Source organism: Emys orbicularis, chromosome 4, assembly GCF_028017835.1.
Source record: "Emys orbicularis isolate rEmyOrb1 chromosome 4, rEmyOrb1.hap1, whole genome shotgun sequence".
In the NCBI taxonomy this organism is placed as follows: domain Eukaryota; kingdom Metazoa; phylum Chordata; order Testudines; family Emydidae; genus Emys; species Emys orbicularis.
The window spans coordinates 142881008-142907967 of NC_088686.1; the positions used below are offsets into that span (position 1 = coordinate 142881008).

Here is a 26960-nt window from a genome sequence, read left to right on the forward strand (position 1 = left end):
TTACTAACACTGAATAGCTTCTTTCATCCAAAGATCTCCAAGTATTTTACAAACGCTAGACCTCCTCCCTTATTAGGGTTACCAACTATGATATGCAAAACACCCGGCACTCACCCTTTACCCAAGGAGGCAAACCTGCCCCAACCACAAGGCAATTCTACAACTCCCCGCCCCTTTCAACAGCCACTTACAGTATCTAGAGAAATAACACAGATAAGATTGAACAATATAATTTTCTTATTTAAACTGCAGAAATAGGAACACTGCAGCATCTTTAGCTGGACACAGACACTTTTAACATTAAATACAGTGGGATATCTAATGCAAATCTTTAGACCCTGGCAAATTAAATAATTTTTCTGGCCACTGACAAATCCATAAAAAACCCATCCAGGCCGGTCAAATACCGGCCAGGTGTTCACCTATCCTGTATACTTTGTGCATCCAAACTCCTGTTGACTTCACCCCAATGAGTGACATCCCCCTTTTACAGAGAGGCTAAGTGACTTGTCCAAGGTCACATAGCAAGTCATTGGCAGAGAAAGTACAGCCCTTTTGAATCCACAACCTGGGCTCTAGACCGGGGTGAGCAAATTTTTTGGCCCGAGGGCCACATCAGGGAATAAAAATTGTATGGCGGGCCATGAATGCTCACAAAATTGGGGTTGGGGTGCGGGGGGGGGGAGGGCTCTGGTTGGGGGTACAGGCTCTGGGGCTGGGATTGAGGGGTTTGGAGAGCAGGAGGGGGATCAGGGCTAGGGCAGGGGGAGAGGCTCAGGGGTGCAGGCTCCAAGCAGCGCTTACCTCAAGCGTCTCCCAGAAGCAGCGGCATGCCCCTTCTCCAGCTCCTATGCGGAGGTGCAGCCAGACGCCTGTGCACGCTGCCCCATCTGCAGGCACCGCCCCGCAGCTCCCATTGGAGTGCCCAAGGGGGCCATTGGAGTGCGTAGGAGCCAGAGCATGGCCATGCCATGGCTTCCGGGAGCCCCATGGTGCGGCCCCCAACCCAGCACCCCAGCTGGAGGGGAGCCAAGCTGGGTGATCCAGCCCCCAACGCAGCGCCCTGGCCAGAGCGGGGCTGAGCTGTGTGGTCCAGGCCCCGACGCAGCGCCCCGGCCAGAGCACCGGAGCAGGACCGAGCTGCGTGGTCCAGCCCCTGACCCTGCTCCCCAGAGGGAGCTGCGGGCCAGCTTAAAACGGCTCGCGGGCCATAGTTTGCCCACCCCTGCTCTAGACACTACACCATGCTCCTGAATCATTAGATCAATAAGAGGTTGTCGTAGGAACATAGGAATTGTCAGACTGGCTCAGACCGATGATCTATCTAGTACATTACCCGGTCTCTCGCAGTGGTCACTGCCAGATGTTTCAGAGGAAAATGTAAGAACCCTGCAGTTAGCAGATGTTGGACACACTTTTCTCATATAGGTCTCATGCTGTTCAATAGCTAGAGATTGGCTTAAACCCAGAATAATTTATGATTAAATATGGTTATAGTTACACTAGCTGGTAACTCATCAGAATGTATGCATGTTTGGTGCTACTCTGTCCTCTTCTATCACTCTCCCCTTCTGTTCGCCCCTTCCTCACTCATCCAGCGTTTCTCCCTAGTTCAATGAATTCACGTTCAGACAACTGGTGGTGATAAAACGTAGTAAAACATTTGTAACAAAATACAAAACTGAACAGTTCAAGGGTTTTTCCCCAATTTCCTTTCAAGGTTAAAAATTGGCCCATCTTGGCAAGAAAATTTTGCTTTATTCACAAAGTTTTGTTTTAAAAAATGGCCTCATTTTCCACAGAAATAAGCCAGTCTTTGAAGAAAAGCAAGCCAATCTCTGTGTGTGTGTGTGTGTGTGTGTGTGTGTGTGTGTGTGTCATGAAACACAATGTGAAAAAGTGAAACTTTGTGTGGTTTGGGTACAAAAAAAGGCATTTCATTCAAAGTGAGACTGATGCTCAATTTTGTATTTTCCAGTGTCTACGTGTGTAGTAAGATGGCAGCAAATGGGCACAAGAAATTCCACACAAGAAAAATTAAGAATTTCAGGCATCTCTTGAAAACAACCGTTGTGCCAACTGTCTTCTTGGTTTTTCCTTTGTCGATGCAAGAAATGTAGGAGCTTGGCAAGCCCTGACTGTGCAATTGTTAAGTCTCTGTGTGTGCACGCATGCAGGTACATGCATCTTAAAAGGCACCCCCCAAAAATCTCTTTTAAGGGAAATTAAGTTTACTAAGTTGCAACACTCAGAGGTGAAATAAATAAATAAAGGGGGAAGCTCTGGCCAGCAATCAGAGAATAGCATGCTAGTGGGAGGAGTTTCCATGGCAATGAAGAGGTGACTGTTCCACTCCCGGTGCATCTGTCTAGCATCCACCACCCGCAGAAGTAGGGCGAGGTGGGCTCCTTTCTAGGGTCCACGTTCCGGGAGCTTGCACTGGCTTCCCTCCCGCCTCTGCAGCACCCTGCCAGCTGCACTGCAAAGCCGCAGCCCGGTGCAGCACCATTCCCACTGACAGCTCCTGGGGACGCGGGTGGGGAGAGGGAGAGGTGGAGAGCTGCCGGCCAACCGATCTTGAAACGGGCTCTGCGATACGCCCCCTCCAGGCGCCCCACTCAATCCGCCAGCTCTGATTGGGCCGAGGCGCCTGTCCGTCAAGCTCCCAAGTCGGCTAGGTGGATGGGGTAGGCTGAGCCTTTTTGCTCCTCCCGAGCAGGAGCCGCGGCAGCAGCTTTGCGGTGGGAAGCGGCTCCTGGGCAGGGGGCAGTGGGAGAGAAGCAGCAGATGTCAAGGCGGGGCGGGGGCGCCGGGGGAGAAGAGATGCACCCAAGGCACGAGGATCTGCAGCCATGCAAGGCTCCAGTATTTCGCCTCACTCGTTTTCTCTCCTGAACAGTGAGTAACAGAATTGGGGGAGGAGGGAGGAGGAAGGAAATGATTAATTGCATGAAACGTGCACCCTCCCAAAGCAAAAATACAGTCTCTGCGCACTGCACCCCATGCAGCTGAATTAGAGGAGAAAGTTTGGGGGTGGGTGGGTCAGAGACTCTCTCCTTCCCCTCCAACCCATGCAATGAGTTTGGATAAAGGATTCTCCTCCCCAGCCCCTGTCTGTGGCCTGCCTTCCTCTCGCAGGTAAAGTGAACTTGTCTGGGCACTGACCAAGGCTCCTCTGGTTCCTCCCCACCCCCCTTTCCTGCTTTTCGTTTACATTTCTCTGCCATTCCTTCAAGAAGTGGAAGTGCAAAATCGCCCTCCCACCCCACCTCGTCAGCATGAAGAGGTGCACATCGGATGAGCTGCAGCAGCCTGAGGAGGACTGTGCTGGGGCTGAAGATGCCCCCAACCTGGCTGCCATGGATGCGAAACCTGGGGATTGCGCGTCTGCTCTGTCAGATACGGGCACGGCTGCTAATCCAAACCCTGCTCCCCATCCTGTTCCCCGGTGCAAGCCTCCTGATTTAAAGGTAAGCCTCCCAGCTGGTATTACAAAGGGACTTGGGTTTTTCCTGTATGCAGCTGGAACCAGAATTCCATTCAGTGATTCTTATGTGGCTTATTATTGACATGGGAACTTGACTTTCTACTTTAAGAGTTATGATTGACATGACATCAGTATTTTCTTCAAGGTCTCCCAGATTGTACCCACAGATATATGTGTATTGGTATTTTAGGTGTTTATACGCCTGTTCACCAAAACTTTGATTATTAAAAAAATAAAAGGGGAGCTTGATATTGGGTTCAGCTTTGTGGAGATTATGTGATCTGCTGAGCAATGGTACTGGATAAAAATCCTCTGGAAGGGTTTGCCACAGACTGGATAGTGCTTGCAAGAGACAGGATGGTGCAGTGGGTAGAGCACTGGGCTAGGACTCCCGAGACCTGGAGTCTCTTCCTAGCTCTGCCACTGGAGTGGTGAGTGACCCTGGCCACATCACTTTACTTTTCTGTGCCTCCGTTTTCCCTTCTGTAAAATGGGGAGATTGGGAGTTGCCTCTGCTGTAAAGCACTTTGCAACCTACAGCTGATAAGTGCTGTATAATAAGAGCTAGGTATTATTGTTACTAGAGGATAAGTTCTTTAAGCTCTAATATGCAGTTGTCTTAGCATAAGGGGGCCTTGGTTTTGATTGTGGGTGCTACAGGTGATGGTAAGGCTGTGGTTTATGGGACATGAAGAGCAAAGGGATAAGTGTTTTGAGTTTATAAATTGATGTTAGTCTTCTTTTAAGAGTCAGTGCTGAACAGTCCTACACCAGCTTCTGATCACATTTACACTGGTGTAAATTCAGAGAAACTCCATTGATTTAAATGGGGTTATACTGATGTCATGGAGACCAGAATCTGGCTTTGTGCCAAACATGGTCCGAAGCTGTGGCTTAGATGGGCCTTTCTTGAAGGATGAGGGAACGTGGTAGGGCCTGTGTTCTGCAGAAGAACTCAGCAGATCACATTAAATAAAACCCACAGCAGCAGGTACTGCAGAGCTAAACTAGAGAACACACATATTGTCTGCTTTGATTAAAGGGCAGCTGCAGTTAGAACAGTGACTAGGTAAAAACTGCCCCCTTCTCACTCCCCAGAGGTGTTCAGGTCACACTTACATACTGACACCAATAGGTTTTTACTAGCACTGCAAAGCTGGTACAGCTCGGGGAGAGAGAGAGAGCTGGGTTCTGTTTTGCCTTGCACATCACCATTGGAGCTGCTGGCTAATCACTTCCTATTTGTCACTGGCAGTGATGCAAGAAGCAGAAAGGGCACTGCTGGAGGTCCCAGGTGGAGTTTACAGCACTGACATTTAGCCAAGTCCCCCTTTGATTTGAATCATGAGCAGTACTGATCAGTAGTCATTGAAAAGGGGGATAAATAGGAAATCTGACTTACAGTCAGAATATTAGCCTCTGCAAAAATAAAGTAACTGTACTTCAAAAATCTCCATGCACTACTGTACATTTCACTGCATCTAAACCATGTTCTCATCTCTAGTTGATAAAGTAATGCATTCATTATAATACTTAACTTATAGTGCTTTTCATTGATCAGTTTCAATGTGCTTTACAAAGGTGTGCCAGTAGCTGCAAATGGGGAAACTGAGACCCAGAATGCCAGGGCCTCAGTTTGTGTAAATCATTGTTTCATTGGCTCTAGCAGAGCTACACTGAATTATACCTGCTGTTGATCTGGCCCAGAGAGTTTAAACAACTTGACCAAGTTCACACAGTGAACCATGAATGGTACCTAGGTGTCATGGCTTCCAGTCCAGTGCTTCATCCATATGCACCAATGCCTGCCAGTTACCCAAAGGCAGATGTGAAATGCAAATGTCCATTAGGTTGTTTAAGGTTCGTTGTTACACATGCTCATTCTTGGAGTTGTGGAGCTCTCTGCTATTGGCTCTTTTCAGCTGCTGTTGTGCTTTAGGAGTTACTGAAATGACCTGCACCTGTCACTGCTGCCCTATAAACAGCAATGAATGAAGCTGTTAAGAGCTATGTGTAAGACAGATGACCAGAGCCCCCAGTGGTATGCTTTTAGAAGCATGTTCACCTGGCATGCAGCCTCACTCACCCTGAGCACTTCCAAAGCAGCGCTTGCTGGCTGACTCCTTTGACGGACACTTGGTCTTCTGCTCGTGTGGCAATTTGAGCAGCTCCATGCACGCTTGAGCCAACTGCTCAGCTGTTCTGATTGTGCCTGCAGTGAATGGTGTTCATGCTGTAGGGCCAAAGGTGGGGTCAGAAAAATGTGAGGAGAGAAGGCAACATAGGAGGAGGGACCAGGGAAACAGAGCAGAGGCTGAAGTGGGTGGGAGGACCCCCCTAAAGAGAGGAAGGGAGAAAGCAGGCAAGAGGAGGGGATGGAGAATAGTTATGGGAGGTAAGAGGATGAGAGAATAGATCCAACAGGGAGAGACAGCGGGGCAAGCTGCCCCACACCATCCCCTGCTAGTTCATCTCATCCTGAACCGGAGCAGCCACTTATAAGGGCTGAGAGGGGAGATCAATCTCAATGGCTTATTTAGCCCTTGGCTCCTGTACTGAGACTGCCGGCTATGCTAATTATGGTGGCTTTGTGCTGTGGATTGAGACCCATCCCTCCAAATAATCTCAGAGGATACTGATCAGATGTTAACTTTTGGTCACCAGTGGCTTATGCTGCATTTGTGCTGGCAACCTGGAAACAAAAGGCTCCCTTCTGTTCTCGCCAGTCCCCTTACTTCTCTGGTCCCCCTCACTGAAAATGCATGGCAGATTTTCTTTTACACGTATTAATCCAGTTCTTTTGGTATGAGCAAGCTTCCCATGACAAAAAAAAGAAGTCCTGGCAAGAAGCAGAGCAGATGTGGGACACAATTCTGCTTAAAATTATGTTGGGTGGTAGATATTTCTGAGCTCTGCAGCAAAAAGGCTGAATCCATACAAAATACTGCAAAAGGAAGCATTCAGGTCTTTTACTATAAGAGACAGTAGGCTGGGTGTTCTGTGGGGGGGATGTTTCATAAAGGCATTTTACCCCTTAGATCTCATTCCTGCCTTTCCCCAGGCAGCTATGATCCGAGTATAATCTCTCTTTCTCCCCCCCCCCCCCCATAATTGGATGAATTTGATGGCCACAGAAACCAGGGGCTGAATGTTTAAACCAGCCAGGGTTTTGATCTAAAATCATCACCACCTCAATCTTCATGGTCCCTGCCTCTCCCCTTGGGTTTGACCTTGGAAGTTAAGAGCAGCTGGGAAGTTGAAGGCTTCATCCTGAGTTGCACTCCTCTCCTTGGGCCTGATCGCAAGCCCGTGGAAGTCAGTGGAAAGCCTCCCATTGACTTCAGCGAGCTCTAGAACAGGCCTCTTTTGCGCTGCTCTCATGTGCGAAGGGAGCAGGAAGCAGCCAGATCCCCTCTGCTCATTCCCACGCTGCTGCAGGGGAGTTCTGCAGAGCCAGTGTAGACAGCTCTGGCACCACACCCCATCCTGGGGCAAGGGGAACGGCCAGAGTACACGGTGCTATGGCAGTCTCCAGCTGGTGGGGAGTCCTTTGGAAGCCATAGCCAGCTGGCATAGATTAGAGCAGTCCCTGAGCTGGACATAGCTGAGGATCTGGGCTTGAAGCCGACAGTGCCTGGATGCAACTCCCAAGGGAATCAGAGGCAGCTCCCTGGCTGTAATGGAGGAGACAGTTTGGGCCTAGAGTGAGATCAGGATCAGACCCCTTGCAAACAGAGTCTGATCCAAAGCACATTGGAGTCGATGGAAAGACTTACAATGGCTTCTGTGGGCATTGGATCAGGTCCGTGGAGCCAAACTCAGTTGGAACCTAGATTTTACTCAGGAAAAATGCTCATTGGGGCCAAACCCTGAACTCTTCACTCAGCTTTTACTTTTGCTCTTTTATTCTTTATTCACGTGGGTCTGTGTTTTTGGAACCTGCCAGGAGTCCCCCTCTTCCACATCCCCCTCCTAGAGAACCCCCTTTCAAGGCCCCCCATTGCAGTTCCAGCCAGAGACTATTGATGCTCCTGACCCATGGGTTGCCCAGAGAGGGAGATAAGACACTTTTCCTTCCACCCCCCACAAAAGCCATCACCCCCATGTATGTTGGAATTCACTCCCGTGCATCAGCCATTTACATGCATTTTTTGGTTTCAAAGCACACCATGAAGGTAAGTTAAGTCCCCACCAGTTACCTGAATGTCCCTGCAGTCAAATAGCCTGAACAGAAGCACCTTAGTCACTGGAATGGTCTGATTTAATCAAATGCTGCTTGGCTCAAGGCACAGATTTTATATGGAGATATGCCTATCTCATAGAACTGGAAGGAACCCCAAAAGGTCATTGAGTCCAGCTCCCTGCCTTCACAGGACCAAGTACTGATTTTGCCCCAGATCCTGAAGCAGCCCCCTCAAGGATTCAACTCACAACCCCAGGTTTAGCAGGCCAATGCTGAAACCACTGAGCTATCCCTCCCCTGAATCTTTCCAGTTCTCTCTGCCTCTCACGCACACAGAGGGGATTGTGCCGCATGACTCTGGCTAATGTCAACCACCGTTTCAAAAGCGTGGGGGTGTGAGTAGGTTCTCTATAACAATTCACACTGCTCAGAGGCAAGAACTCCGGGCAGTTAATTAATAATGATGACATTTTCCTTCCATATCATGTTTCAACCAAGGATCTCAAATCACTTTACAAGTGTTAATAATTCATGCTCACATAGCTTGGGGAGGTATGTCTGAATGATGATGATCATCATTTCCCATTTTACAGATGGGGACACTGAGACAGGAAGTGTCCTGCCTAAAGTCACACAGCAAGTCAGTGACAGAGCCAGGAATAGAACACAGGGGTCCTGACTCTCAGTTCCCTGCTATAAGCAACTGACCACACTCTAAATCAGTTGAAGTCTTGCTCATTGGGGGCGGGGAGGCATGGAATAGATTAACAGGGTGGCACACAAGTTCATTTCACAAGTCTGGTACATCTGGAGGTTCTGGGTTCAAATGTGAATTACATCACAAATGATGTGTGGGTGGTCTCAGCCTAATGCAAAAGTACCTTGCACTTGTGGTGCTGCAGTCTCTGTATGGGGAAGCCCTGTTTTCCTTTCCTTGCTCAGGATGGTGTTGCATTGACAGACTAGCAATTGGAGGAAGCTTGTACAGTGCTTCTCCATATCACCCTCTCGCTTTCATGAGCATTAAAATTTCCATGCTTTCATTGTTAAAGGCCTCTCTGGGGCTTGCTGGCAAAATGTATCTACATGCCTTACCTAGGAGGAAGCCCCAGGTTAACTGAACCTTCCACAGGATTCCAGATCTCTTGGGCTCATCAGCATGCCCTTGTTCCTTCATGTTCTCCTTTCATGCACCCTACCTCACACAAGATGAAATTCACCCCTGTGCAGTGAGCTGTCACAAAAACCTGTGCCACTAGAATCCCACTTGAGCCTTCCAGAGAGAGCCAGGGGGATGGTGCACAGATCTTGGGCTGCACAGGGGAAAATTTCACCCACATGGTCAGGTTTAGAACCGTGAATCCCATTTACACATTATTCCCCCTGCTACTGCTCACTTTGAATGTCCCTTGCAATGCAGGCACTCACCCTTGTCCATTAATAACATTCCATTGAAGCCAACAGTGTTCTGGATAGATCTAGTACATTCAACAAGAGGCTGCATTCAGCCACACAGCCAGGGCAATTGACCTGCTTAACCTAGGACAACGAAAATACAGGTGCATTCAGCCTAAACATACCTACGACATTCATCATCCATCAGCATCCAAGCAGTTAAGCCGGCCTTGCTTTCACCTCTCAGCGAGGGGGGAAAAAAAACAAACAAACAAACAATTTCTTTGGAGTCAGTTCAGAAAACAAATAGGTGACAGGAAAGGGTGAAATGCTTGTGGGTTGAGAGGAATTGCATTTCTTACGATACAGACCTAGCTGTTTTAATGCACAGGGCAGGAGAAGGGGGCATGGCCAAAGTCTTAATTTCTTTGCAGCCCTTCTTCAAATTTCACTCCAAGTTTGGAGTTTCAGCAGGGTCACTGCATTATTGAAAAATAATTACAGGTGCCAAAGATTCTATTTTATATAGATTCTTATAGTGCGCTCATCACAGGAGTCTCAGCACCTTCCAGTAATGCACTGAACAATGTGATTTACATCTGTCACGTTTGTTCTCTCATCCTCTTCCTGGGGGAGAAGTGTGCATACAGGAATGTCTTGTTTTGGATAATATATGTGTATACACCTATTGCTATATATTATTGTTTAAGTCACTGCCATCTTTTTATTTTTCATATGAATGTGGTGCTGGTGAAAGGGAGCAGACTCCCGAGCACTGGCACCTGGCTTTCCAAAGGATAGGCAGGGCATAGGCAGCAGCAATATCCAGGGCCGACGAGAGGGGGGGGGAAGCCTGTACAAATTATCTGGGCCCGGCGGTCCAGAAGGGGGCCCGGGGCCTGGCTTCCCCCCCTCGTTGGCCCTGTTTAGCCAGTCCGCCCTGGCGGGGGGGCCCAAAAATTTTTTTTCACCGGGGCCCGAACCTGCTCTCGGCGGCCCTGGCAATATCTAATCAAGTTTCCATGTGGAAACATTGCCACTGTGTCCAATTGGTCACTGACATTTTGGAAGAGATCAGTGGTTCTGTTGGGGTTACCCATCCTCCAACTGAAACCTGCAGGAGGGAAGCAATTGAGCAACCAGCAGACGCTCAGAGACCATTTGAAGGATTTAATGGGGCCTGTTTGATTTTCCACTAGAGTTGCTAGCTATTCCTATATTGGCCTGGTCCCTGACCTCTCAGGGTTAGAGGTGAGTTAATGGTCCATGGACATGCAATCTGAAACGGTCTTAAAGAATTAAGTCTTCTATTTGGGATGATATTTGCCCCTGTGCGAGCACCAGCGTCTATATACCATTTAAGTCCCAACTGGGACAGGAGAGCAGCATGGCTCAATGGATAGATCACAGGTCTGGGAGTCAGAAAACCTGCATTCTGTTCCCAGCTCTGCCACAGATGTGATGTGGGAACCTGGGCAAGTCCCTTCCCCTCTTTGTGCCTCAGTTTCCCTCACAACTTTTGTCTTTTTCTGTTTAGCTCTTTGGAAAAGGAAGCGTCTCTCACGATGTGTCTTTACAGTGCCTAGCACTTTGGGGCCCCAATCTTGATTTTATTAATTTTATTAAAGTAATAAAGTGGGACTTACGTGGTGTATGAAGACTGTGCTTTGGGCCACTGCAGCAGATCTTGAGTGAGAGATTTAAATATACAAAGGAATACAAAACCAGGAGGTTCAGATGACTGATAAGATATCTGAACTCCCAGCAGTCCCTTAGTAGTTACAAAATTCCTGTTTCTTCATTTGTGTTTGATAACATTTTAACAATTGGTTTTATCAATGTGTAAGTAGCTAACAGGAGAATAGACTGAAGCACTATTTTTAATCCAGAACTGTTTTCAAATAAGGCAGAAACCTTTGATTTAACCCTGCCAAAGCTAGTAACAATTCAGGCCCAATTCTCCTGTTGTATGCACACTAGTGTAAACCAGGAGTAACTCCTGTGAAGTCAATAGAATCAAAACTAGTGTAAGTGAGAGGAGAATCAAGGCCTCTGTATTGAAAAAAGCCCAAAGCATGATTGCTAGATCTTTGAAACCCAAGAGATTTGTACATTAGTCACTTTTTGAAACAGTGGATTTTTGTTTTTTAAACCAAACAGATTGCCATGGATTTTTTGGCCTTGATTCATAGATATTTTGGATGATATTCCTCTTAGCAAACTATATTAAACTTTAGCATGAAGCCCTCAGAATCTTAATCCCTTTATGAAACAAAATGACTAAAGTCACCATAGTCTATAAACATTTATGATGGAGATTTTCAAAGGAGATTTGGCCACCCACGGTCTCAGCCTATGTTGCTAACTTTTTAAGGGCTTGTGTTTTTGTTTGTTAAATTGGCTTATTCCACTTTCTGGGCTAGCCATCTGTAAAGTTAAGTTTTGAAAAACAAAGCTGTTTTCTCTGACATATGAGCACCAACCATTTCCCAACCTACTGCTAAACAAGAATCTAGTAAACAATTTTGGTGTTATTTTCTATTCCTTTCAGATTAAAGTATATAGGGCCAAACCTTCAAGTCCTTACTGAGGCAAAACTCACTGGAAACAAGTGGAAGTTTTAACGGAGTAAAAACTGAATAAAAACCAAACAAGGACTCAAATCTTTGGCTCACACATATTTAAAAGCCAATTTTTTTTTTTTTTTTTTTTTAAACTTATTTTGGTCAATTTCCTTGTAGATTCCTTTACTTTTACAAGACTTCAATGTAGCACTGAATCTGCCCCATCCAACACAACAATACCATGATCCTGACTTTCTCTGCATGCAGATCTCCTTTAAATTCCCTTGAGCATCCTGTGTGTAAAGCCCCTTGAAAATTTGGGATGATGTAATCACCAGGATGAATTTTTTTTAGGACAAGTTTTAGGCCAAAACGATTTGTTATGCTTCGAACCTACGGGGGGTGGGGGGGTGGAGGGGAGACACACCACCCACACACCACACAGGCCAGTAGTGAAATCCTGCCTCATTGAAATAAATGGCAAAACTCCCATTGACCTCAATGATAGAAGATTTCATTCCAGATACATACCTGATGTCAACTAGTTTAACTCCATTGAATCTTTATAGCTATGCCAGCGTATATCAGTGGAAGATATGGGCCTTGTGTATCCAGTGGAAACATTGATATATAACCTGAACTCATAGATGCTGTCAAAGTTATCTTTCTTTTATTATCTCCCTCCTTCCTCACCTCCTTTTATTTTCTTTGTTACTTTTAAAGCATGCAAATTGGTCATTTCTTTTCCCAGAGAGCTTCTAAAGGGCAAACAAAGAATCTAAATCTACATTCCATCCTGATGGTAAAAATCTGTGGGTTTATGGTTATTATCTAATGCTGTCTCCGTTTCCATAGAGACTCTAAATAGAATAAACTTTAGATCACGATTTCCTGAAGTAGAGAGACAGCACAGCGGATTCGTTACATTTTTCTCAGATAGAACCTAGGGGATATAATCTGCATTATGACTGGATAATGAGGGGATTAGAGTTTTTGTCCTATGGTGTAATTGTAGTGGCTAGTGATGTTGTATCAAAGTGCTCTAGTTATCACCCTGGTTCCTTGTAAATATCAGAAGCAGAACCATAATGGACTTAGACTCTGGTTTATAAACAGGTTTTTGTTTTTTGGGTTTTTTGAGGGGGTGGAGTTCTTTTTTTGGCCAGCCATGAAATATTACAGTCATCTGCAAGTTCCTGTAGGATTTGTATTGCAAACACAGCTGCCTTTCCAGAATTCAGTGGCTTTTCTGGTTGACCTCTTTGGCTAAAAGCAGCTCTTAGTTCTGAGCCCCCATCACATCTTATCTTCAGGCAGGAGAAAGTGTGAGTGTAGGCAAAAGTGATACATCAGCAGTCTTGGGGCAAAATCCTGGCCTCTCTGAAGTAACTAGTAAGACTCCCATTGCCTCCATAGGGTAAGGATTTCAGTCCTGCAACCTGAAGTGCTCAAACTAATCACAAAGCAGGGACAACACAGGTAGTGATGCAGCAGGCTTCCCTCACATTGTCCTGCCAACAAGCCTCAGGTCTGAATTGATATGGAGATGCTGCCCTGAGGGGTGAGAGGATAATCTAGCTACCATAGCTCATTCAGCCCCCAGCCAATGAGAATGGTGGGTTGTGAGATGGGGTCATCTGTCCTACCAGGAGCTGGACTGAAACCCACCAAGCCCATTTCACAGAGGCCTCCGAGCAGCCATCCAATGGCAGCAACCTTCAATCACCAGCTGGATATGAATTGGTGATGTGGAGGTTGAAGGCAATCAGCCAAATCCTGATCTCACTTAAACAGGTACAGATCTGGGCATTACATTGACTCTATTGGAGTCACTCTGGCTTTATACTGGTGTAACCAGGGAGTTTTCTACACCTGAAAATTAGTCCAGAATAAGGTAGGATGTGAATTTGCAAGCAGATTCTAAATCCACTTTGTGGAACAAGAGTGCCTTATTCCAAATTAATAAGAGCATCCACACATGCAGTTAATTGGGAATAGCTATTCTGGAATAGCTCCCCTTGTAGAGCAACTTCAAGATCAGAATCTGGCCTGCTATATCCCATTACCAGTTCTTTTCTGTAGCCATTGCTAATGTTCAAGCAATGCATGACCAAACTGATACATCATGCAGAAAGCTTGGTTTTTTGTGTGTTTTTATAATCCACACATAGTGGCCACCCAGCTAATGTCAGAAACTGAGCACCTGTTTAAATCCCTGTAGTTTCTGGGCATGAATAAATGGGTGCACCATATGAGAAGAATGTCTTGGAGCAATCTTGTGCACAGTGTGATGAGCCTTTTGCAGTGTCCAGGGTGCTGGTCACCTCATCCACCTGGACCACAAACTGCAGTTTAATCCTACTAGGCATAGGCAATTGCAGTCTGCCTTTCCAGAAGAAAGTGGAAGATCACATTGGCAGAACTCCAGCCGTTTAATTTCTGGAACATGTTGATCAGGACAGGTGGTGCGTTGTCATGCATTGGCAGCAAAGTTAAAAAAAACAACCTACTAGTAACCATAGTTTTTCTAGCTAAAGAAAAGGTTGGGCTTTTTTATTTTTATATTCTTTTCCTTTATGTTGCAATCATACAGTGAAGATTGCAGGGATTGCATGAATTTTTCAGAGAAAATTGTTAGCTGAGCTTACTTATTTTTGGGCCAGTTCCTGAGGTCCTTCCTTTGTTTTCACTCAGTCCCTTACCTGGGGAAAACTCGCATTGGCTTCTACTGGAGTTTGTAGAGTAAGCAAGAAGTAAAAAATAAAGGCCAGATACCCACTACGAATAAGAGTAATGCTTTACTCCACAAGTATTCCCATTGACTTCAGTGGAGCTGCTCACAGCTTAAGGTCCTGTTCAAGGGGGGCAAATCCTCCACTGGTATAAAGTGTCATAGCTCCATTGACTTCAGTGGGGCTAGGACAATTTACACCAGTGGAGGATCTGCCCTGAAATGAATAAAGGTATCACAAATAAGCACCTCCGGGGGTGGCTGATTGCCTTCAACAACAGTTTTGCCTGAGGAAGGCCTGCAGGAGTTGGTCTGTAATTTAGAACATATCCTGCCTTGCAATGGGCGTGGAGGAGTGGTAGCTGAGTTTTCTTCTGCAAGCTTAGCCATGGTGTGACAAGATTCTGCCTGAAAAGTGGGTTTGCCAGCTGGGCTCCAGGAGGGGTAAATTAAACCCTAATCCTGCAGTCCTGACATTGCATCCTTGTGCCTGCACAGGTGATCTTTGATTTCACTAGCACTCTGTAGGGACACAGGGGTTCTCTTGTGCAGAGCAGAGAGCAGGATCAGGGGCTCAGCTAGTAACCCTTCCAAAGGTTCTGTAGAGAAACCTCACATATGTGTTTGATCATCAGAAATCATTAGGATGAACAGCCTGATTCATTTTCTTGGGGCTTGTGTTAAGAATAAGAATCTTTACAGGGCTGTGAGAAATTTTCCACATTGACTCTAAGATTTAGCTTTTTTTTAAAAAGCTATTCCTGTATATCCCAAACTGTTCTTTCCTTACAATGGAACAGATTCTCTTGGCTTGGCTAAAATACAGGCAAGTGGTCAAACTTTCCTCACTGCAATACCTATGAAACACCCATGAAATCAGTGAATTTGCATAGGTGAAACTGGAGAATTAGTGCCTAAGTCTTTGGAAGGGGCATTTAACAAGGCTGCTTACTGAGTAGTCCCTCAGTCAGAATTCCCTTTTCATCAGCCTCCCTCTCCAGGGCCCCTTACAGACCCCCCCCTACAACCTCTTATAAGTCCTACAACCCTCTACTTGGGGCTGGTTTAGTGACCACAAACTGTTGAAAACATTTCCACCAATAAAGTCCAACACTGAAAACTAATGGATCACATTTACCTCCAGCTCTACACTGAGCTCTTCTTCCACAGCCTGTTCTTCACAGGATCACAGCTCATCACTGTCTCACCCTGAAACTTGACCGTATGGCTCTAACTATCTCCTCTTGCCAGCATCTCCCTTGTTCTGGTAGAGAAAGGCAGACTATATACTGCCTTCCTCCAGTACACTCCTCCTAATTGGCTGGAAGGGAGGGGAGCCCTACCCCAGCCTTCATTACAAGGCTGCTGATCCCAAGCCCTTAAAGGAACAGTGTGCCTGCGTTTTCCCCCCAGAACCACTTCCTCTCTTCCACTACCAGACCATTTCCCAGGCCTTTGTTCATTTCAGCTCACTGGAATGGGGCCTTCTTGGCACCTCTACTCTGAAAGGGCCAGTGTACCTCGCTACAGGTACACAACCCAGGGTGGGAACCTTGGTGGGGCTTTACAGAGCAGCCACTGTCTTATACATTGAGCGGAAATAAGCCACAGCCTTATACCTGAGTGTAGGGCTGGGATCTCGGGACTGTGGAGTTCTAATCCCAGCTCTGATCCTTATTCCCTTCTCCATCTTGCTCGTCCTTCCTGTGAAATGGGATTAATGATTCAGAGATGCGCACTGAGGCTTACTTAGGAGAAGTTCATAAGGCACTGGGTAAGTGCCAGCTGTTAGTATTACTGAGCACTGAACCACCTTGACTAGTCTTTTGTGCACTCCAGCTCTAGTGAAAGTGCAGGAACAGATGTTTTGTAGAGCCTCAGGGCTGTGATGCTAACAAGAAGTGAACGTCATATGGGAGCCATTCACAGCTGAGCGGAGTGGAGCAGCGACTCACCGTGTGTCCTTGTCATCTTTATAGAGAGATGCCAGATTGTTTCTGGCCTCTCTTCTTTCATAACCTTGCCTCATCTTGAATCGTAACTGGCTCCTTTCTATGAGAGCAAAGCCCACTGAATGGTCAGTGGCTGGTGCACTTGCCGTGCCACAACGCTGCCCTCCCTGACTATTGGTGCTGTTACATAAGCGGATAGGGCCATCAGTCTAGCAGGGCCAATATCCTGCCTCCCATGGTGGCCAATGCGTAGTGCTTCAAAGGAAGGAGAATCCCTCTGCCCAGAATGCCTGTTGTGCAATGCTGTGTCTGGTAGCTAGAGGAGTAAACTCCTCCCTGACCCCTGCAAGGTGTATCAAAGCTAGGTTTGACTTAAATGTCTGCAACCTGAACTGGTCTGGAGGTTTGGCAATAGCAGCACTTTGTGCTGCTGTTCACAGGACTCTGGCATGTTCTTCTCACAGGCCTGCAGAACTTAGCACCTATTATCTGGGAAGAGCAAGCAGAGATAAGCAACAGGACCTCCACAGGATAGTGCAAATGAGGAAGGCAGTGGTAACGTTCTGGTAAAAGGAGGGGTTCAGGGTTGCAGTGGGGAACTGGACGAAAGGAAAGGCACTAACATTAGGATCTGGTTGGTTTTGCCTCCCAGGATGGGGAGAAGAGGGATCCTTATTGAAATGCAAGGAGGGCAGAGAAGACTTGCAAAAATACGGGGTTTGGGGAAACTGACATGCAAAAGAAAAACCTGTGTGGGCACAACACAGACCTGAGAATGCCGAGTTACAGGTGCCACACCAGCCTTCATTCACGTTGTTGTGCCTGCGTGCTGCAAGGAACTGCTGTCAGCAGCGTGAAATCTTTCTAAAGCACATGCTGAAGTGCCTGGGTACAACACAGTCCCAGCCTTCTGAAAGCCCTCCAGCCATGCAGGGAGGCAGTGTCTTCTTTTACATGATCCCAGTGTTACTTAGTGGATTTCACTGAAGCTGCGCCACTTTACACCAGTAGACAATTTGGCCCCAGGGCTGTAATGTCATTAAAGAGTATTTTTCATCTGTCATTCCATCACCGTACTATTTAGCTGCCGTATATGGACTGATTAAGAGCAGGGACATACAATCCAGGGTATAATAATAATGGTTTGTGTGCTTTGTTTTCTTTCCTCTGTCACAGAAAATACAGCAGCTCTCAGAAGGCTCCATGTTTGGCCATGGCCTGAAGCACCTTTTCCACAGTCGCCGCAGGTCGCGGGAACGGGAGCACCAGAACTCCCAGGACTCTCTGTCGCAGCACTACGGGATGTCTGACCACGACTCCCCTGATGAGAAGGAACGCTCGCCAGAGATGCACCGTGTCTCCTACGCCATGTCCCTCCACGACCTTCCTGTACGCCCCACTGCCTTCAACAGGGTGCTGCAGCAGATCCGCTCCCGCCCATCCATCAAGAGAGGGAGCAGCTTGCACAGCGGCAGCCGCCGGAGCAAAAGCAGCTCCCTTGATCCCCAGAAAGGCAGCCCCCATCTGGTCCGGAAGGCTCCCCAGGATAGTAGCCTCACAGCCATACTGCATCAGCACCAGGGCCGGCCAAGGTCTTCATCTGCCACAGACACCGCCATCTTGCTGGCTGAAAGTGGGGCTGTGTACCTCCTCCCGGAGGAGTCGGAGTGCCTCGCCGACAAGGTAGGCTAACCGTGGAAAGACGTAAGCCTGGCAGTGCCTGGCCCATTCCCCGCGAGAAATCAAATGAGGCCCGTAGAGTTCTACCATGCTGTGGCCCCATCTTTAATACAGAGGCCAGTCCCAGTATGCAATGGTGTTTATTGATCCAAGTAGCCAGACTGTTGCTGCTGCTACCTGCCGTATCCATGGGCAGTACCTCCACGTTAAAGATGCAGGAGCTGCCGTCTGCTCCATTTTAAGCAAATTAGGAGCGTTCCTCAGGCTCCAGGCAGATTGCCAATGTGACTCTCATTGTTTTGGGCATTAATGCTAGGAAATAAGAGATTGTCTGATAGCTGCAATTGTCAGCGTCTCCATAGGATTAAACCCTGTAGCACCCTTAATAGGCCCTATTTTTGATATGGTGGTTGCGCATTGTTCAGAAGGTGAACTAGGGGATTGTTAGAGTCTGCTCTAGAGAGGACATGGGGCCCAAGAGCCTATAGCATGAAGAGTATAGAATGATGGGATCCTATCTGGGGTATCCAGCATCCTGTAGAGAGGTACTCAGCCTGCGCTGCTCCCTGCATGTACCCTGTCTGACCCTGTCGCGCCATTGCTTGCTTTGTGAGGAGTGTTGGGATCATCTTTCAGAAGCTCCCCTCTTCCCCCCACACACACGGAAGCTGTGTCCGGATGTGGGTAGTTTCTGGTCTCCCCGGCTGCTGCCCTTGGAGTTGCTGTTTTTGGAAAGCCCCTTCATGAAGCGTAGCTGCCACTGCCAGTCGTCCCTTCAGACGGTGATTTCAGGCACGGGAATTCCCAGGCAACTTTGTAGCCAGGAGGAGCTTGATCCAATTCCTCCTGCTGTTAACCAGCCCTGAGTCAATGCAGCAGGACCTGGGGGTGGTGTCTGTGGGTGGGAGGGAGCCAGGAGGGAAAATGCACCAGTCCTGCAGTCACACGGAGGACGTCAGAATAAAAGTAAACAGATTGGGTGGGGAGGAATGTGCTTGTCTTCTCCGCCCCCCTCCCCCAATGGTTGCAGCTTGTCTGCAGAAGCATGCCCTGGTCGATGTATTATCCAGAAAGCCTGATGCCCCATAACCAGCCGCTTCTCATAGCTTACATAGTGACCACTCAGCTAATGTCAGACTGTGGGCTCCTGCTTAATCCCTGTAGTCTCTGGGCGGGAATCTTTTAGCTCATAAAGAGAACATCATCTGCTCAATAACTTCTCCTCCTCCTCCTCGGGTTCGCCTCAATGCCTATTTTTAACTCATAACTCATCTCCCCTTTGCAATCATTTTGATTTAATGAACTCATCAGCTGGCTTGTTGGGCAGTCATGGTCTTATTTGGCTGGGTGTTTCGTTACCCGACACCGTTCTGCTCTGAGTTCCTGCTGTGCGAACCTCTTTGGGGAGTGCATGGGTGTAACTGAGACAGGCTTTGGCTCCAGATCTACAGCCTTATGCATGGAGGCTGATTCGGAGAGTCAAAATTCATAGATTCCAAGGCCAGAAGGGACCACTGTGATCATCTAGTCTGACCCCCTGTGTAACCCAGGCCAGAGAACTGCCCCAACGTAATCCCTAGAGCAGAGCGTTGAGAAGAACCTCCAATTTGATGTAAAAATTGTCAGTGATGGAGACTCCACCATGACCTTTGGTAAATTTTTCCAGGGGCTATTTACTGTCACCATTAAAAATGTACGCCTTATATCCAGTCTGATAGCTTCAGCCCAAGCCCTGATTCTCAGATTGCCCTGCCACTCATGGCCCCTGGGTGCCAGGAATGGGATTCTGCTTCACAGGGTTTTTCAAGTACTCTTCAGAGAGATCTGGCAGCATATAGGGCTTGATCCTGCACCTTCAAAACCCAGAATTGAAGGCTCAAGCACCTTGCAGGATTGTACCCTTGGGGGATTGGGTCTTAAGCAGCCTCCATATCAGGTGGACGCTAATAGGCAGAGATTTTATTTCTTTCTGTCTGAGATATTCCTAGGGGGGGTCTATCATCCTGAGATCTAACCTGGCACCAAAATACCAGTCATGGGTGCACTACAAATGCTTAGCTAGATAGAGTGAACCTTATCAGCTGCACACCCAGATGTGCTGAAGGGATGTCCTTGTGACTGGCTGTTGGAAATCGGGTTTGCTGATGTAAATGCCCCTCAGGTAGAGAGTGTCGTCAGGCCATTATTTCCTCTGGAGCAGGGAGAGAAGGGTCTGAGGTAGGTTTGTACGCTCCCCTGAGATAGATTCTAATCCTGCTCCCAATAGCTCCCGTGGGAAGAGGTTCAAGTCTTATGTACAACTCTCCTTCCGTCCCCCAGAGCAATGAGGTGAATAGTTCAGACGGTGCCTAGTTGACATACCAGATCCTGATCTCGTAGCCCACTGCCTCCCCCTTTCCTCCCGTCAACAGCTTCAAAGTGCACACGTTTGACAGAGCCCTGCTGAAAAGTAGAGCACCCCAAGCACCTTTGGAAAGAGGATGCCTTTCCGCCTAGGAAGAAGCTGCTGTAATTATCCCAGTCCGTGAGATGAATTTTAATGCTAGCTAGCAGCTCACCCTAACCAAACAAGCCTGCTGGTTTTGGTGGCTGCCGGCTGTTTCGGCATGTCTCTGGGTGAAATGAAGGTGAGGAATGTGCCATTGCATATTCCCAGGAAGGGGATTTGTGGGAGAGAGAAGGGGATCTTGCGGAGAGCTGTATAAATCCTGCATAAGGACTTTAGCAGCTTTTAAGAACCAAACTGCTACGAGAACAATGGACTGCGTGGTCGTTTCACCCAAGGAGTGCCACGTCACTTGACTGCTAAGCCATCTGTCCCCATGGCTTTTTCTAACACGCTGCCCGTTGTTCCGTGATTAAATTTTCCCATAAAGTAGCTGCAGCAGGGAGGGAAGCAGAGTCAAAGATACAGTTATTTACCATAGGATTGTAAATGGAGAATGCCTGTTAAAGCATCCAGCCCATTCCCCTCCAGTAGGAGGAAATACCCTCATGATAGAGAAGAATTAAACAGCTGCGATGACGGGTTATAGCCCAATGATTAAGAACGGTATGGACTATGGAGTAGAGCACTGGACTGGGAGTCAGAAGACTGGGGCACTATTCCCTGCTCCGCCTGTGACCTGGGCAGTCACGTTGCCACTCTGTGCCTCAGTTTCCCCTATCTATTGTCTCTTTAGGTTGTAAACTCGTTGCAGTGGGACTCTATCTTGCTCTTTGTGTTTGCAGTGCCCCGTACCATAATAAAACCTAGCTCTTACATAGCGCTAGGGCCGGCTCTAGCTTTTTTGCTGCCCCAAGCAGCAAAAAAAAGCGCCGCCCCCGAGCCCCCCCCAGCCGAGCACCGCGCCGAGCGCCGCCGGAAACCCCCCCCCCAGAGCGCTGCCCCCCCCGCGCCGCGCGCCGGTAGCCCACCCCCCCCTGCGCCGAGCGCCGCCGGAACCCCCCCCCAGCCGATCGCCGAGCCGCCCCCCCCCCCGCCGAGCGCCAGAGCCCGCCCCCCTGTGCCGAGCGCCGCCGGAACCCCCCCTAGCGCGAGCCCCGCACCGCTGGAGCCCGCCCCCGCCCACTGCCGAGCGCCTCCGGAACCCCCATTCCAGCGCCGCACCCGCGCCGCCCCCCGTCGAGCGCCACGCGCCGGAGCCCGCTCCCGCCAACTGCCGCGCGCCGGAGCCCGCCCCCCCGTGCCGAGGCCGCCGGAACCCCCCCCCCGCGCGAGCCCCGCGCTGCCCCCCCCGCCGAGCGCCGCGCCGCTGGAGCCCGCCGCCGGAGCGCCCCCCCCGTGGAATGTCGAGCCGCGCTCCTCCCGCCGCCCCTTACCAGGTGCCGCCCCAAGCACGTGCTTGGGTGCCTGGTGCCGGCCCTGCATAGCGCTTTTCATCCGTAGGTCATAAATTGGGCTATCCTTATAGTTAGAAAGTGTTTCCCAATAACTAACCTAAATCTCCCCCGCTGCAGATTAAGCCCATTACTTCTTGTCCTACCTTCAGTGGCCATGGAGAACAGTTGTTCACCATCCTCTTTGTAACAGCCCTTAACATATTTGAAGAGTGTTATCAGGTTCCCTCCTCAGTCTTCTTTGCTCAAGACTAAACATATCCAGTTTTTTTTAACCTTTCCTCATAGGTCAGATTTTCTAAACCTATCATCATTTTTGTCTCTCCTCTGGACTTTCTCCAGTTTGTCCACATATTCCGTAAAGCGTGGTGCCCAGAACTGAACACAATATTCCAGCTGAGGCCTCACCAGTGGTGAATAGAGCAGGACAGATACCTCCTGTGTCTTTCGTATGACACCCCTGCTAATCCACCAAGAAGAAGAATAACCATTTTACCAAGTACATTACACTGTTGACTCATGTTCAAGTTGTGATCCACGATAAGTCCCAGATCCTTTTCAGCAATCCTACTGCCTAACCAGCTAGTCCCGTTTTGATATTGTGCTTTTGATTTTTCCTTCCTCAGGGCAGAACTTTGCACTTCATTTTATTGAATTTCTTCTTGTTGATTTCAGACCAATTCTTCAATTTGTCGAGGTTGTTTTAAATTCTAATCCTGTCCTCCAAAGTGCTTGCAACTTCTCCCAGCTTGGTGTCATCCACAGATTTTATAAGCATACTCTTCCCTCCATTATCCAACTAATTAATGAAAATTTTGAATAGTACTGGACTCAGGACATACCCCTGCTGGACCCCATTATATACATCCTCCCGGTTTGAGATAACTACTTTCAGTACGATCTTTCAACCAGTTTTGCACCCACCTTATGGTAATTTCATCCACACCACATTGCTCTAGTTTGCTTATGAGGATGTCATGTTGCGACTGCGTCAAAATCAGAATCTACCGCTTCTCCCCTTGCCACTAGGCCAGTACCCCGGTCAAAGAAGGAAATTTGGTTGGTTTGGCCCTGTTTGTTCTTGACAAATCCATGGATCCTCACTCCCATTCTTGAGCTCTAACTACCAGAAATACATTCCTCCCAGAGCTGACAACAGAACCCAGGAATCCTGGCTCCTAATCTTCTGTGTTAACCAACTAAACCACACTGTCTCCCACACTAAGGTATAAGATCCAGGAATCCTGACTCCTGTTCCCTGCTCTAACTACCAGACTTCACATCCTCTCCAGAATTGGGAACAAAACCTGGAAGTCCTGACACCTGCATCTAATCTTCACTTTCCCTCTCTCTCACTGTAAACAAACAGCTGTGTCTGCCTGGAGCAGAAGACCTGGAGAGCCGCTGGCTCTTGCTACAGTGAGTCCGAGCTTGGAAAGACATCAAGGATGCCATCTTGTTTATTTGCCTGGAAGGGATTGGGATAAGCAAGGGCTGCATTTATAGCCAATTGTTTTAAAGATGAAATTCTGGGTCCCAGAAAGAGAGAGAGCTCTGGGTTTTTTTGTTATTATAGCAGGACCCAGAGACCTCAATCAGGATTGGGGCCGCACTATGCTGGGCACTGTACCAAAAATCTCTGTCCCAAGGAACTTACTTATCAAGAGAATACTTCCTACTGGAAAAATTAGCGTTTGGCAGGAGAGATGTGAGCAGATGCATTGGAACCCCTGCCACTCCACTCTGTGCCCCCACAAGCATCCAGGAGGTATGGAGGGAAAGGGGAAATGCACCACGTTCCATCCCAGCAGCCAGCCATGCAGGGGAGGAGTGGAAAGTGCTATCGGGCCAGCTGATGATCATTTCCATTTCTCTGTTGTGTCACTTCCTTCAGATCCATTTCATCATTAGCCCTTATTGTGTCATTAGTTTTTTTATTATTTTCTTTCTTTCATTATTAGTTGTTTGTTATTACGATGCAGCCGGCTTGGCATGAGCTACCGAATGGGGTGCACGGTTAATAAAATCAATCCAGCGACCCCCCCCCCCAAGACCTTACATCCTTGGATTTGCAAAAAGGCCTTGATCCTGGAAGTCCTAGCACCAGGCTCAGCAGGGCGTGCAGGGCGCTGGTGGTGCTCCCAGGCATGCGTGAGCAGAGGCTGTGTAACGTTGTGTGCTGCGTGTAGCACAGCGCATTGAGCATGCCCACCCTTGCATGCCCACTTTCTTGCTTGTCAGAGTGCAGGTTTAAAAAGGGAGCGTGGACCTGGGTGTGTCTCGGGAGGTTTGGGCTCAAGTGGGACCCATATCCTGCTTAATGGGCGCCAAGCTCCATGCGCCTGTGGCAGCATCTCATTAATGCAAGATCCAGGTCCCCCACACTCCCCTGGCCTGTTCAGCACAGTGCATGGAGTATTCCCTGCCTGCATGGTACAGGATCAAGCACACAGAGTAGGGGGTTGAGTCTCCTACCTCCAGACCTCAGGCACCTGTTAGCCGAGATTTCCTGAAGGCTTTCATCCTGGATCAGCAAAAAACACAGCCAACAGAAATATGCAGACAGGGTAAGTGGCTGCAAATTGGGACTATCCAAAGTGATTTTTAAATGGCTTTGCACGTAGCTAATAGAGAGGATGATATTTCCATCTAGCATTTAGCCGTCTTAATTATGAAACAGTGCAGATTAACACAGCTGCACAGCACTCTGAGGACAAAGCGCAGCCGGTGAGGGAAGTGACACATGCTTCTTACTTGGGAGCAGCTTTCAGCTCTGTTGCCTCTGAGTGACCGGGAGGAGAAGATGAGTTTATTGTTCACTTCATTCTCAGGTGCAGTTGCCCAGTGGACCAGATTGTCCCTCTGGGAGCCGTGGTTCAAAGCGGATTCAGGATCTCTCGTGTAATGATTTTGGTGGTCTCAGCTGCACACTCGGCAGACGCCACTCGCTCACACAGCAGCATCGCCAACCCCGAAACGCACTAGTCTGGCCCTCAAAAATCAAGAACATGGCTTAAAAATAATATAGTTTGGGTTCTTTTGATTTGCCTTCTGCGTTTTGAGCCTTTAGGGTTCCTATATTCAAGCTTTTCTCCACAATCATAAGGGCTGGAAACTTATTTTTGCTTTAGATGAAAGCTGAGATTCTCACGGGATAACATGACTCCAGGAGCTGGGACTTTAAGAAAAAAGACCAAATATTGCAAGACTCATAATAAATCACAAGAGTTGGCAACGCTGTTTGGCCTCAGGAACAGTCGGGAACTAGAATAGCAGCCCTGGGTTGAGATACTTGGGTAGAGCTGGGTATGTGAATAGGCTGGGGACAGAACTAGAGGAAGAAAAGATGGTCAGGATTGGAGTGAATTGGCAGAGCTCTGGGGGGTGGTCCAGGATTCGAAAAGCAGGCTGCTGCTAGGCAGAGGTGAGGTGAGGGTCCCAGAAGAGTAGGAATGGCTGCAGATCTGGACTGAAGTGTGTGGACACTAGAGATGAGGTGGTGGAGAGGCCTAGAATAGCAAGGGGGTGATGGGGATGGTGATACAGGTCTGGATTCAGGTGCATCGGGTAGGTGGCAGGTCTGGGCTGAGGTGCTTTAGGGTTCCGGGCTAGACTAACAAGGATTGCTGTATGCTAGGGTGGAGTTCTGGGGATGAGCTAGTAGGGGTGCTGCAGGTCAGGCTCCAGGTGCACTGGCTGAGCAGTGGGGTGGGGCGGGACAGGGCTGGAGTGGCAGGGTGAATGTGCATTAGGCTCAGTGTGAGTCATTTGCACTCTGCCTAGCTCTATGCAGAGTGGTCCTTGTCTTACAGCAAGCAACAAAATTTACACAATCCACAATTTCACAACAAGGAATAAAAAAGGTCATGACAACAGATCCTTGCACTCACATCAGTAATGGCCTGGCAGGGCCCCAAAGAGGAAAAACTAGTTCCCTGGCCCCAATCCTCAGTGTTTTGTTCATTTTCATGGCCCGGATCTCTTTGCTGATGGATGCAGATACAGCTTTACCTGCTCAAATGGGAGCTTGCGGTTTCAGGTGACAGCTTCCTGTTCCAAGCTGATACCATTCCGCAGCGCAGCAGCCTCCTGGCAACCTGATTTGTACAGTCAGAAGAAAGGGATCCAGGGTAGCAGGACAGATGGATTTCGGCAGGCCTGGGCCATGATTGTTCCTTTGGTGCCTGAAATGAATTTATCTCTATATATTATACTGAATCTCTGAGGAATGAAATATGATCTGGACTCTTTCGTTGCCTGATGAGGCAATGGAAACAATAACAACAGGAAACTTTTGTTTGTTTGTTTTGCAGTCGGCATTTGGCTTTTCCTATGTATATATTTGAGCTGCAGCAACAATGAAAGCTCTAGGAACGTGTGCTCAGACACATACACACACATATATACACCGAGTCATACATGACTAGACCTGGACACAGTTACGCAGACACAAACACACACCCATGCACACAGAGTTGCGCACACAAATTAAAAAACACACAAAGGGACACACACACTCACACAGAGAGACGTAGACACAACCTCACAGACACACACAGGTCATACACACTCGTCCACCGTCTTACAAATACACACAGAGACACGCGCATGATACTCACTAGCCCACGTTCACAAACGCACTCACCCGTCTACACACACTCGCTCAGGCACAGACATGCTCTTAGACGCACACAGACCTGTATACATACACACTCGCCTTTAAACAAGTGTAGTGTGTAAATTCACTCCCTCCTGAAGGCTCCTTTGCAGAGCCCGAGCAGTGTAAGAAGGAACTTACTGGACATGGGAATCTGTTCTGGCCCCCTGTGTTATGTGTTTTGCTTTGCTTTGCTTCTGGTCTTTTTTATGGTCTAGGATTGGCCTTTGCTGCAGCACCCAGCCTCATTGACCCCTGTTTGCTTGCCACAAGAGTTTTGTACCAGGGTAGTTCAGACTGACATATCAGAACTTGAAAACAAAGCGGGGCTCATGTCAGCTGATAAGGCTGCATAAACGAACACAAAAAAGGCAGATGAATAATTAAAGGCACACGAGACAAAGAAAAATAAGATTAAAGGTGATATTGTGGCAGAGAGGCCTTCTTAGGGCAATGGGAACAATAAGTGTG

General features: G+C 48.1%; 1 protein-coding gene across 1 annotated transcript; it reads left to right on the plus strand.

Moving 5' to 3' along the window:
• The first annotated feature begins 2826 nt into the window (after positions 1-2826).
• On the plus strand, positions 2827-24849 carry LOC135877897 (transmembrane and coiled-coil domains protein 2-like). Its single transcript, XM_065403421.1, has 4 exons — positions 2827-2898; positions 3237-3470; positions 17489-17995; positions 24664-24849. The coding sequence occupies exons 2-4, from the start codon at positions 3279-3281 to the stop codon at positions 24847-24849; spliced, it is 885 nt and encodes a 294-aa protein (XP_065259493.1). The 5' UTR covers positions 2827-2898; positions 3237-3278.
• The last annotated feature ends 2111 nt before the right edge of the window (positions 24850-26960 follow it).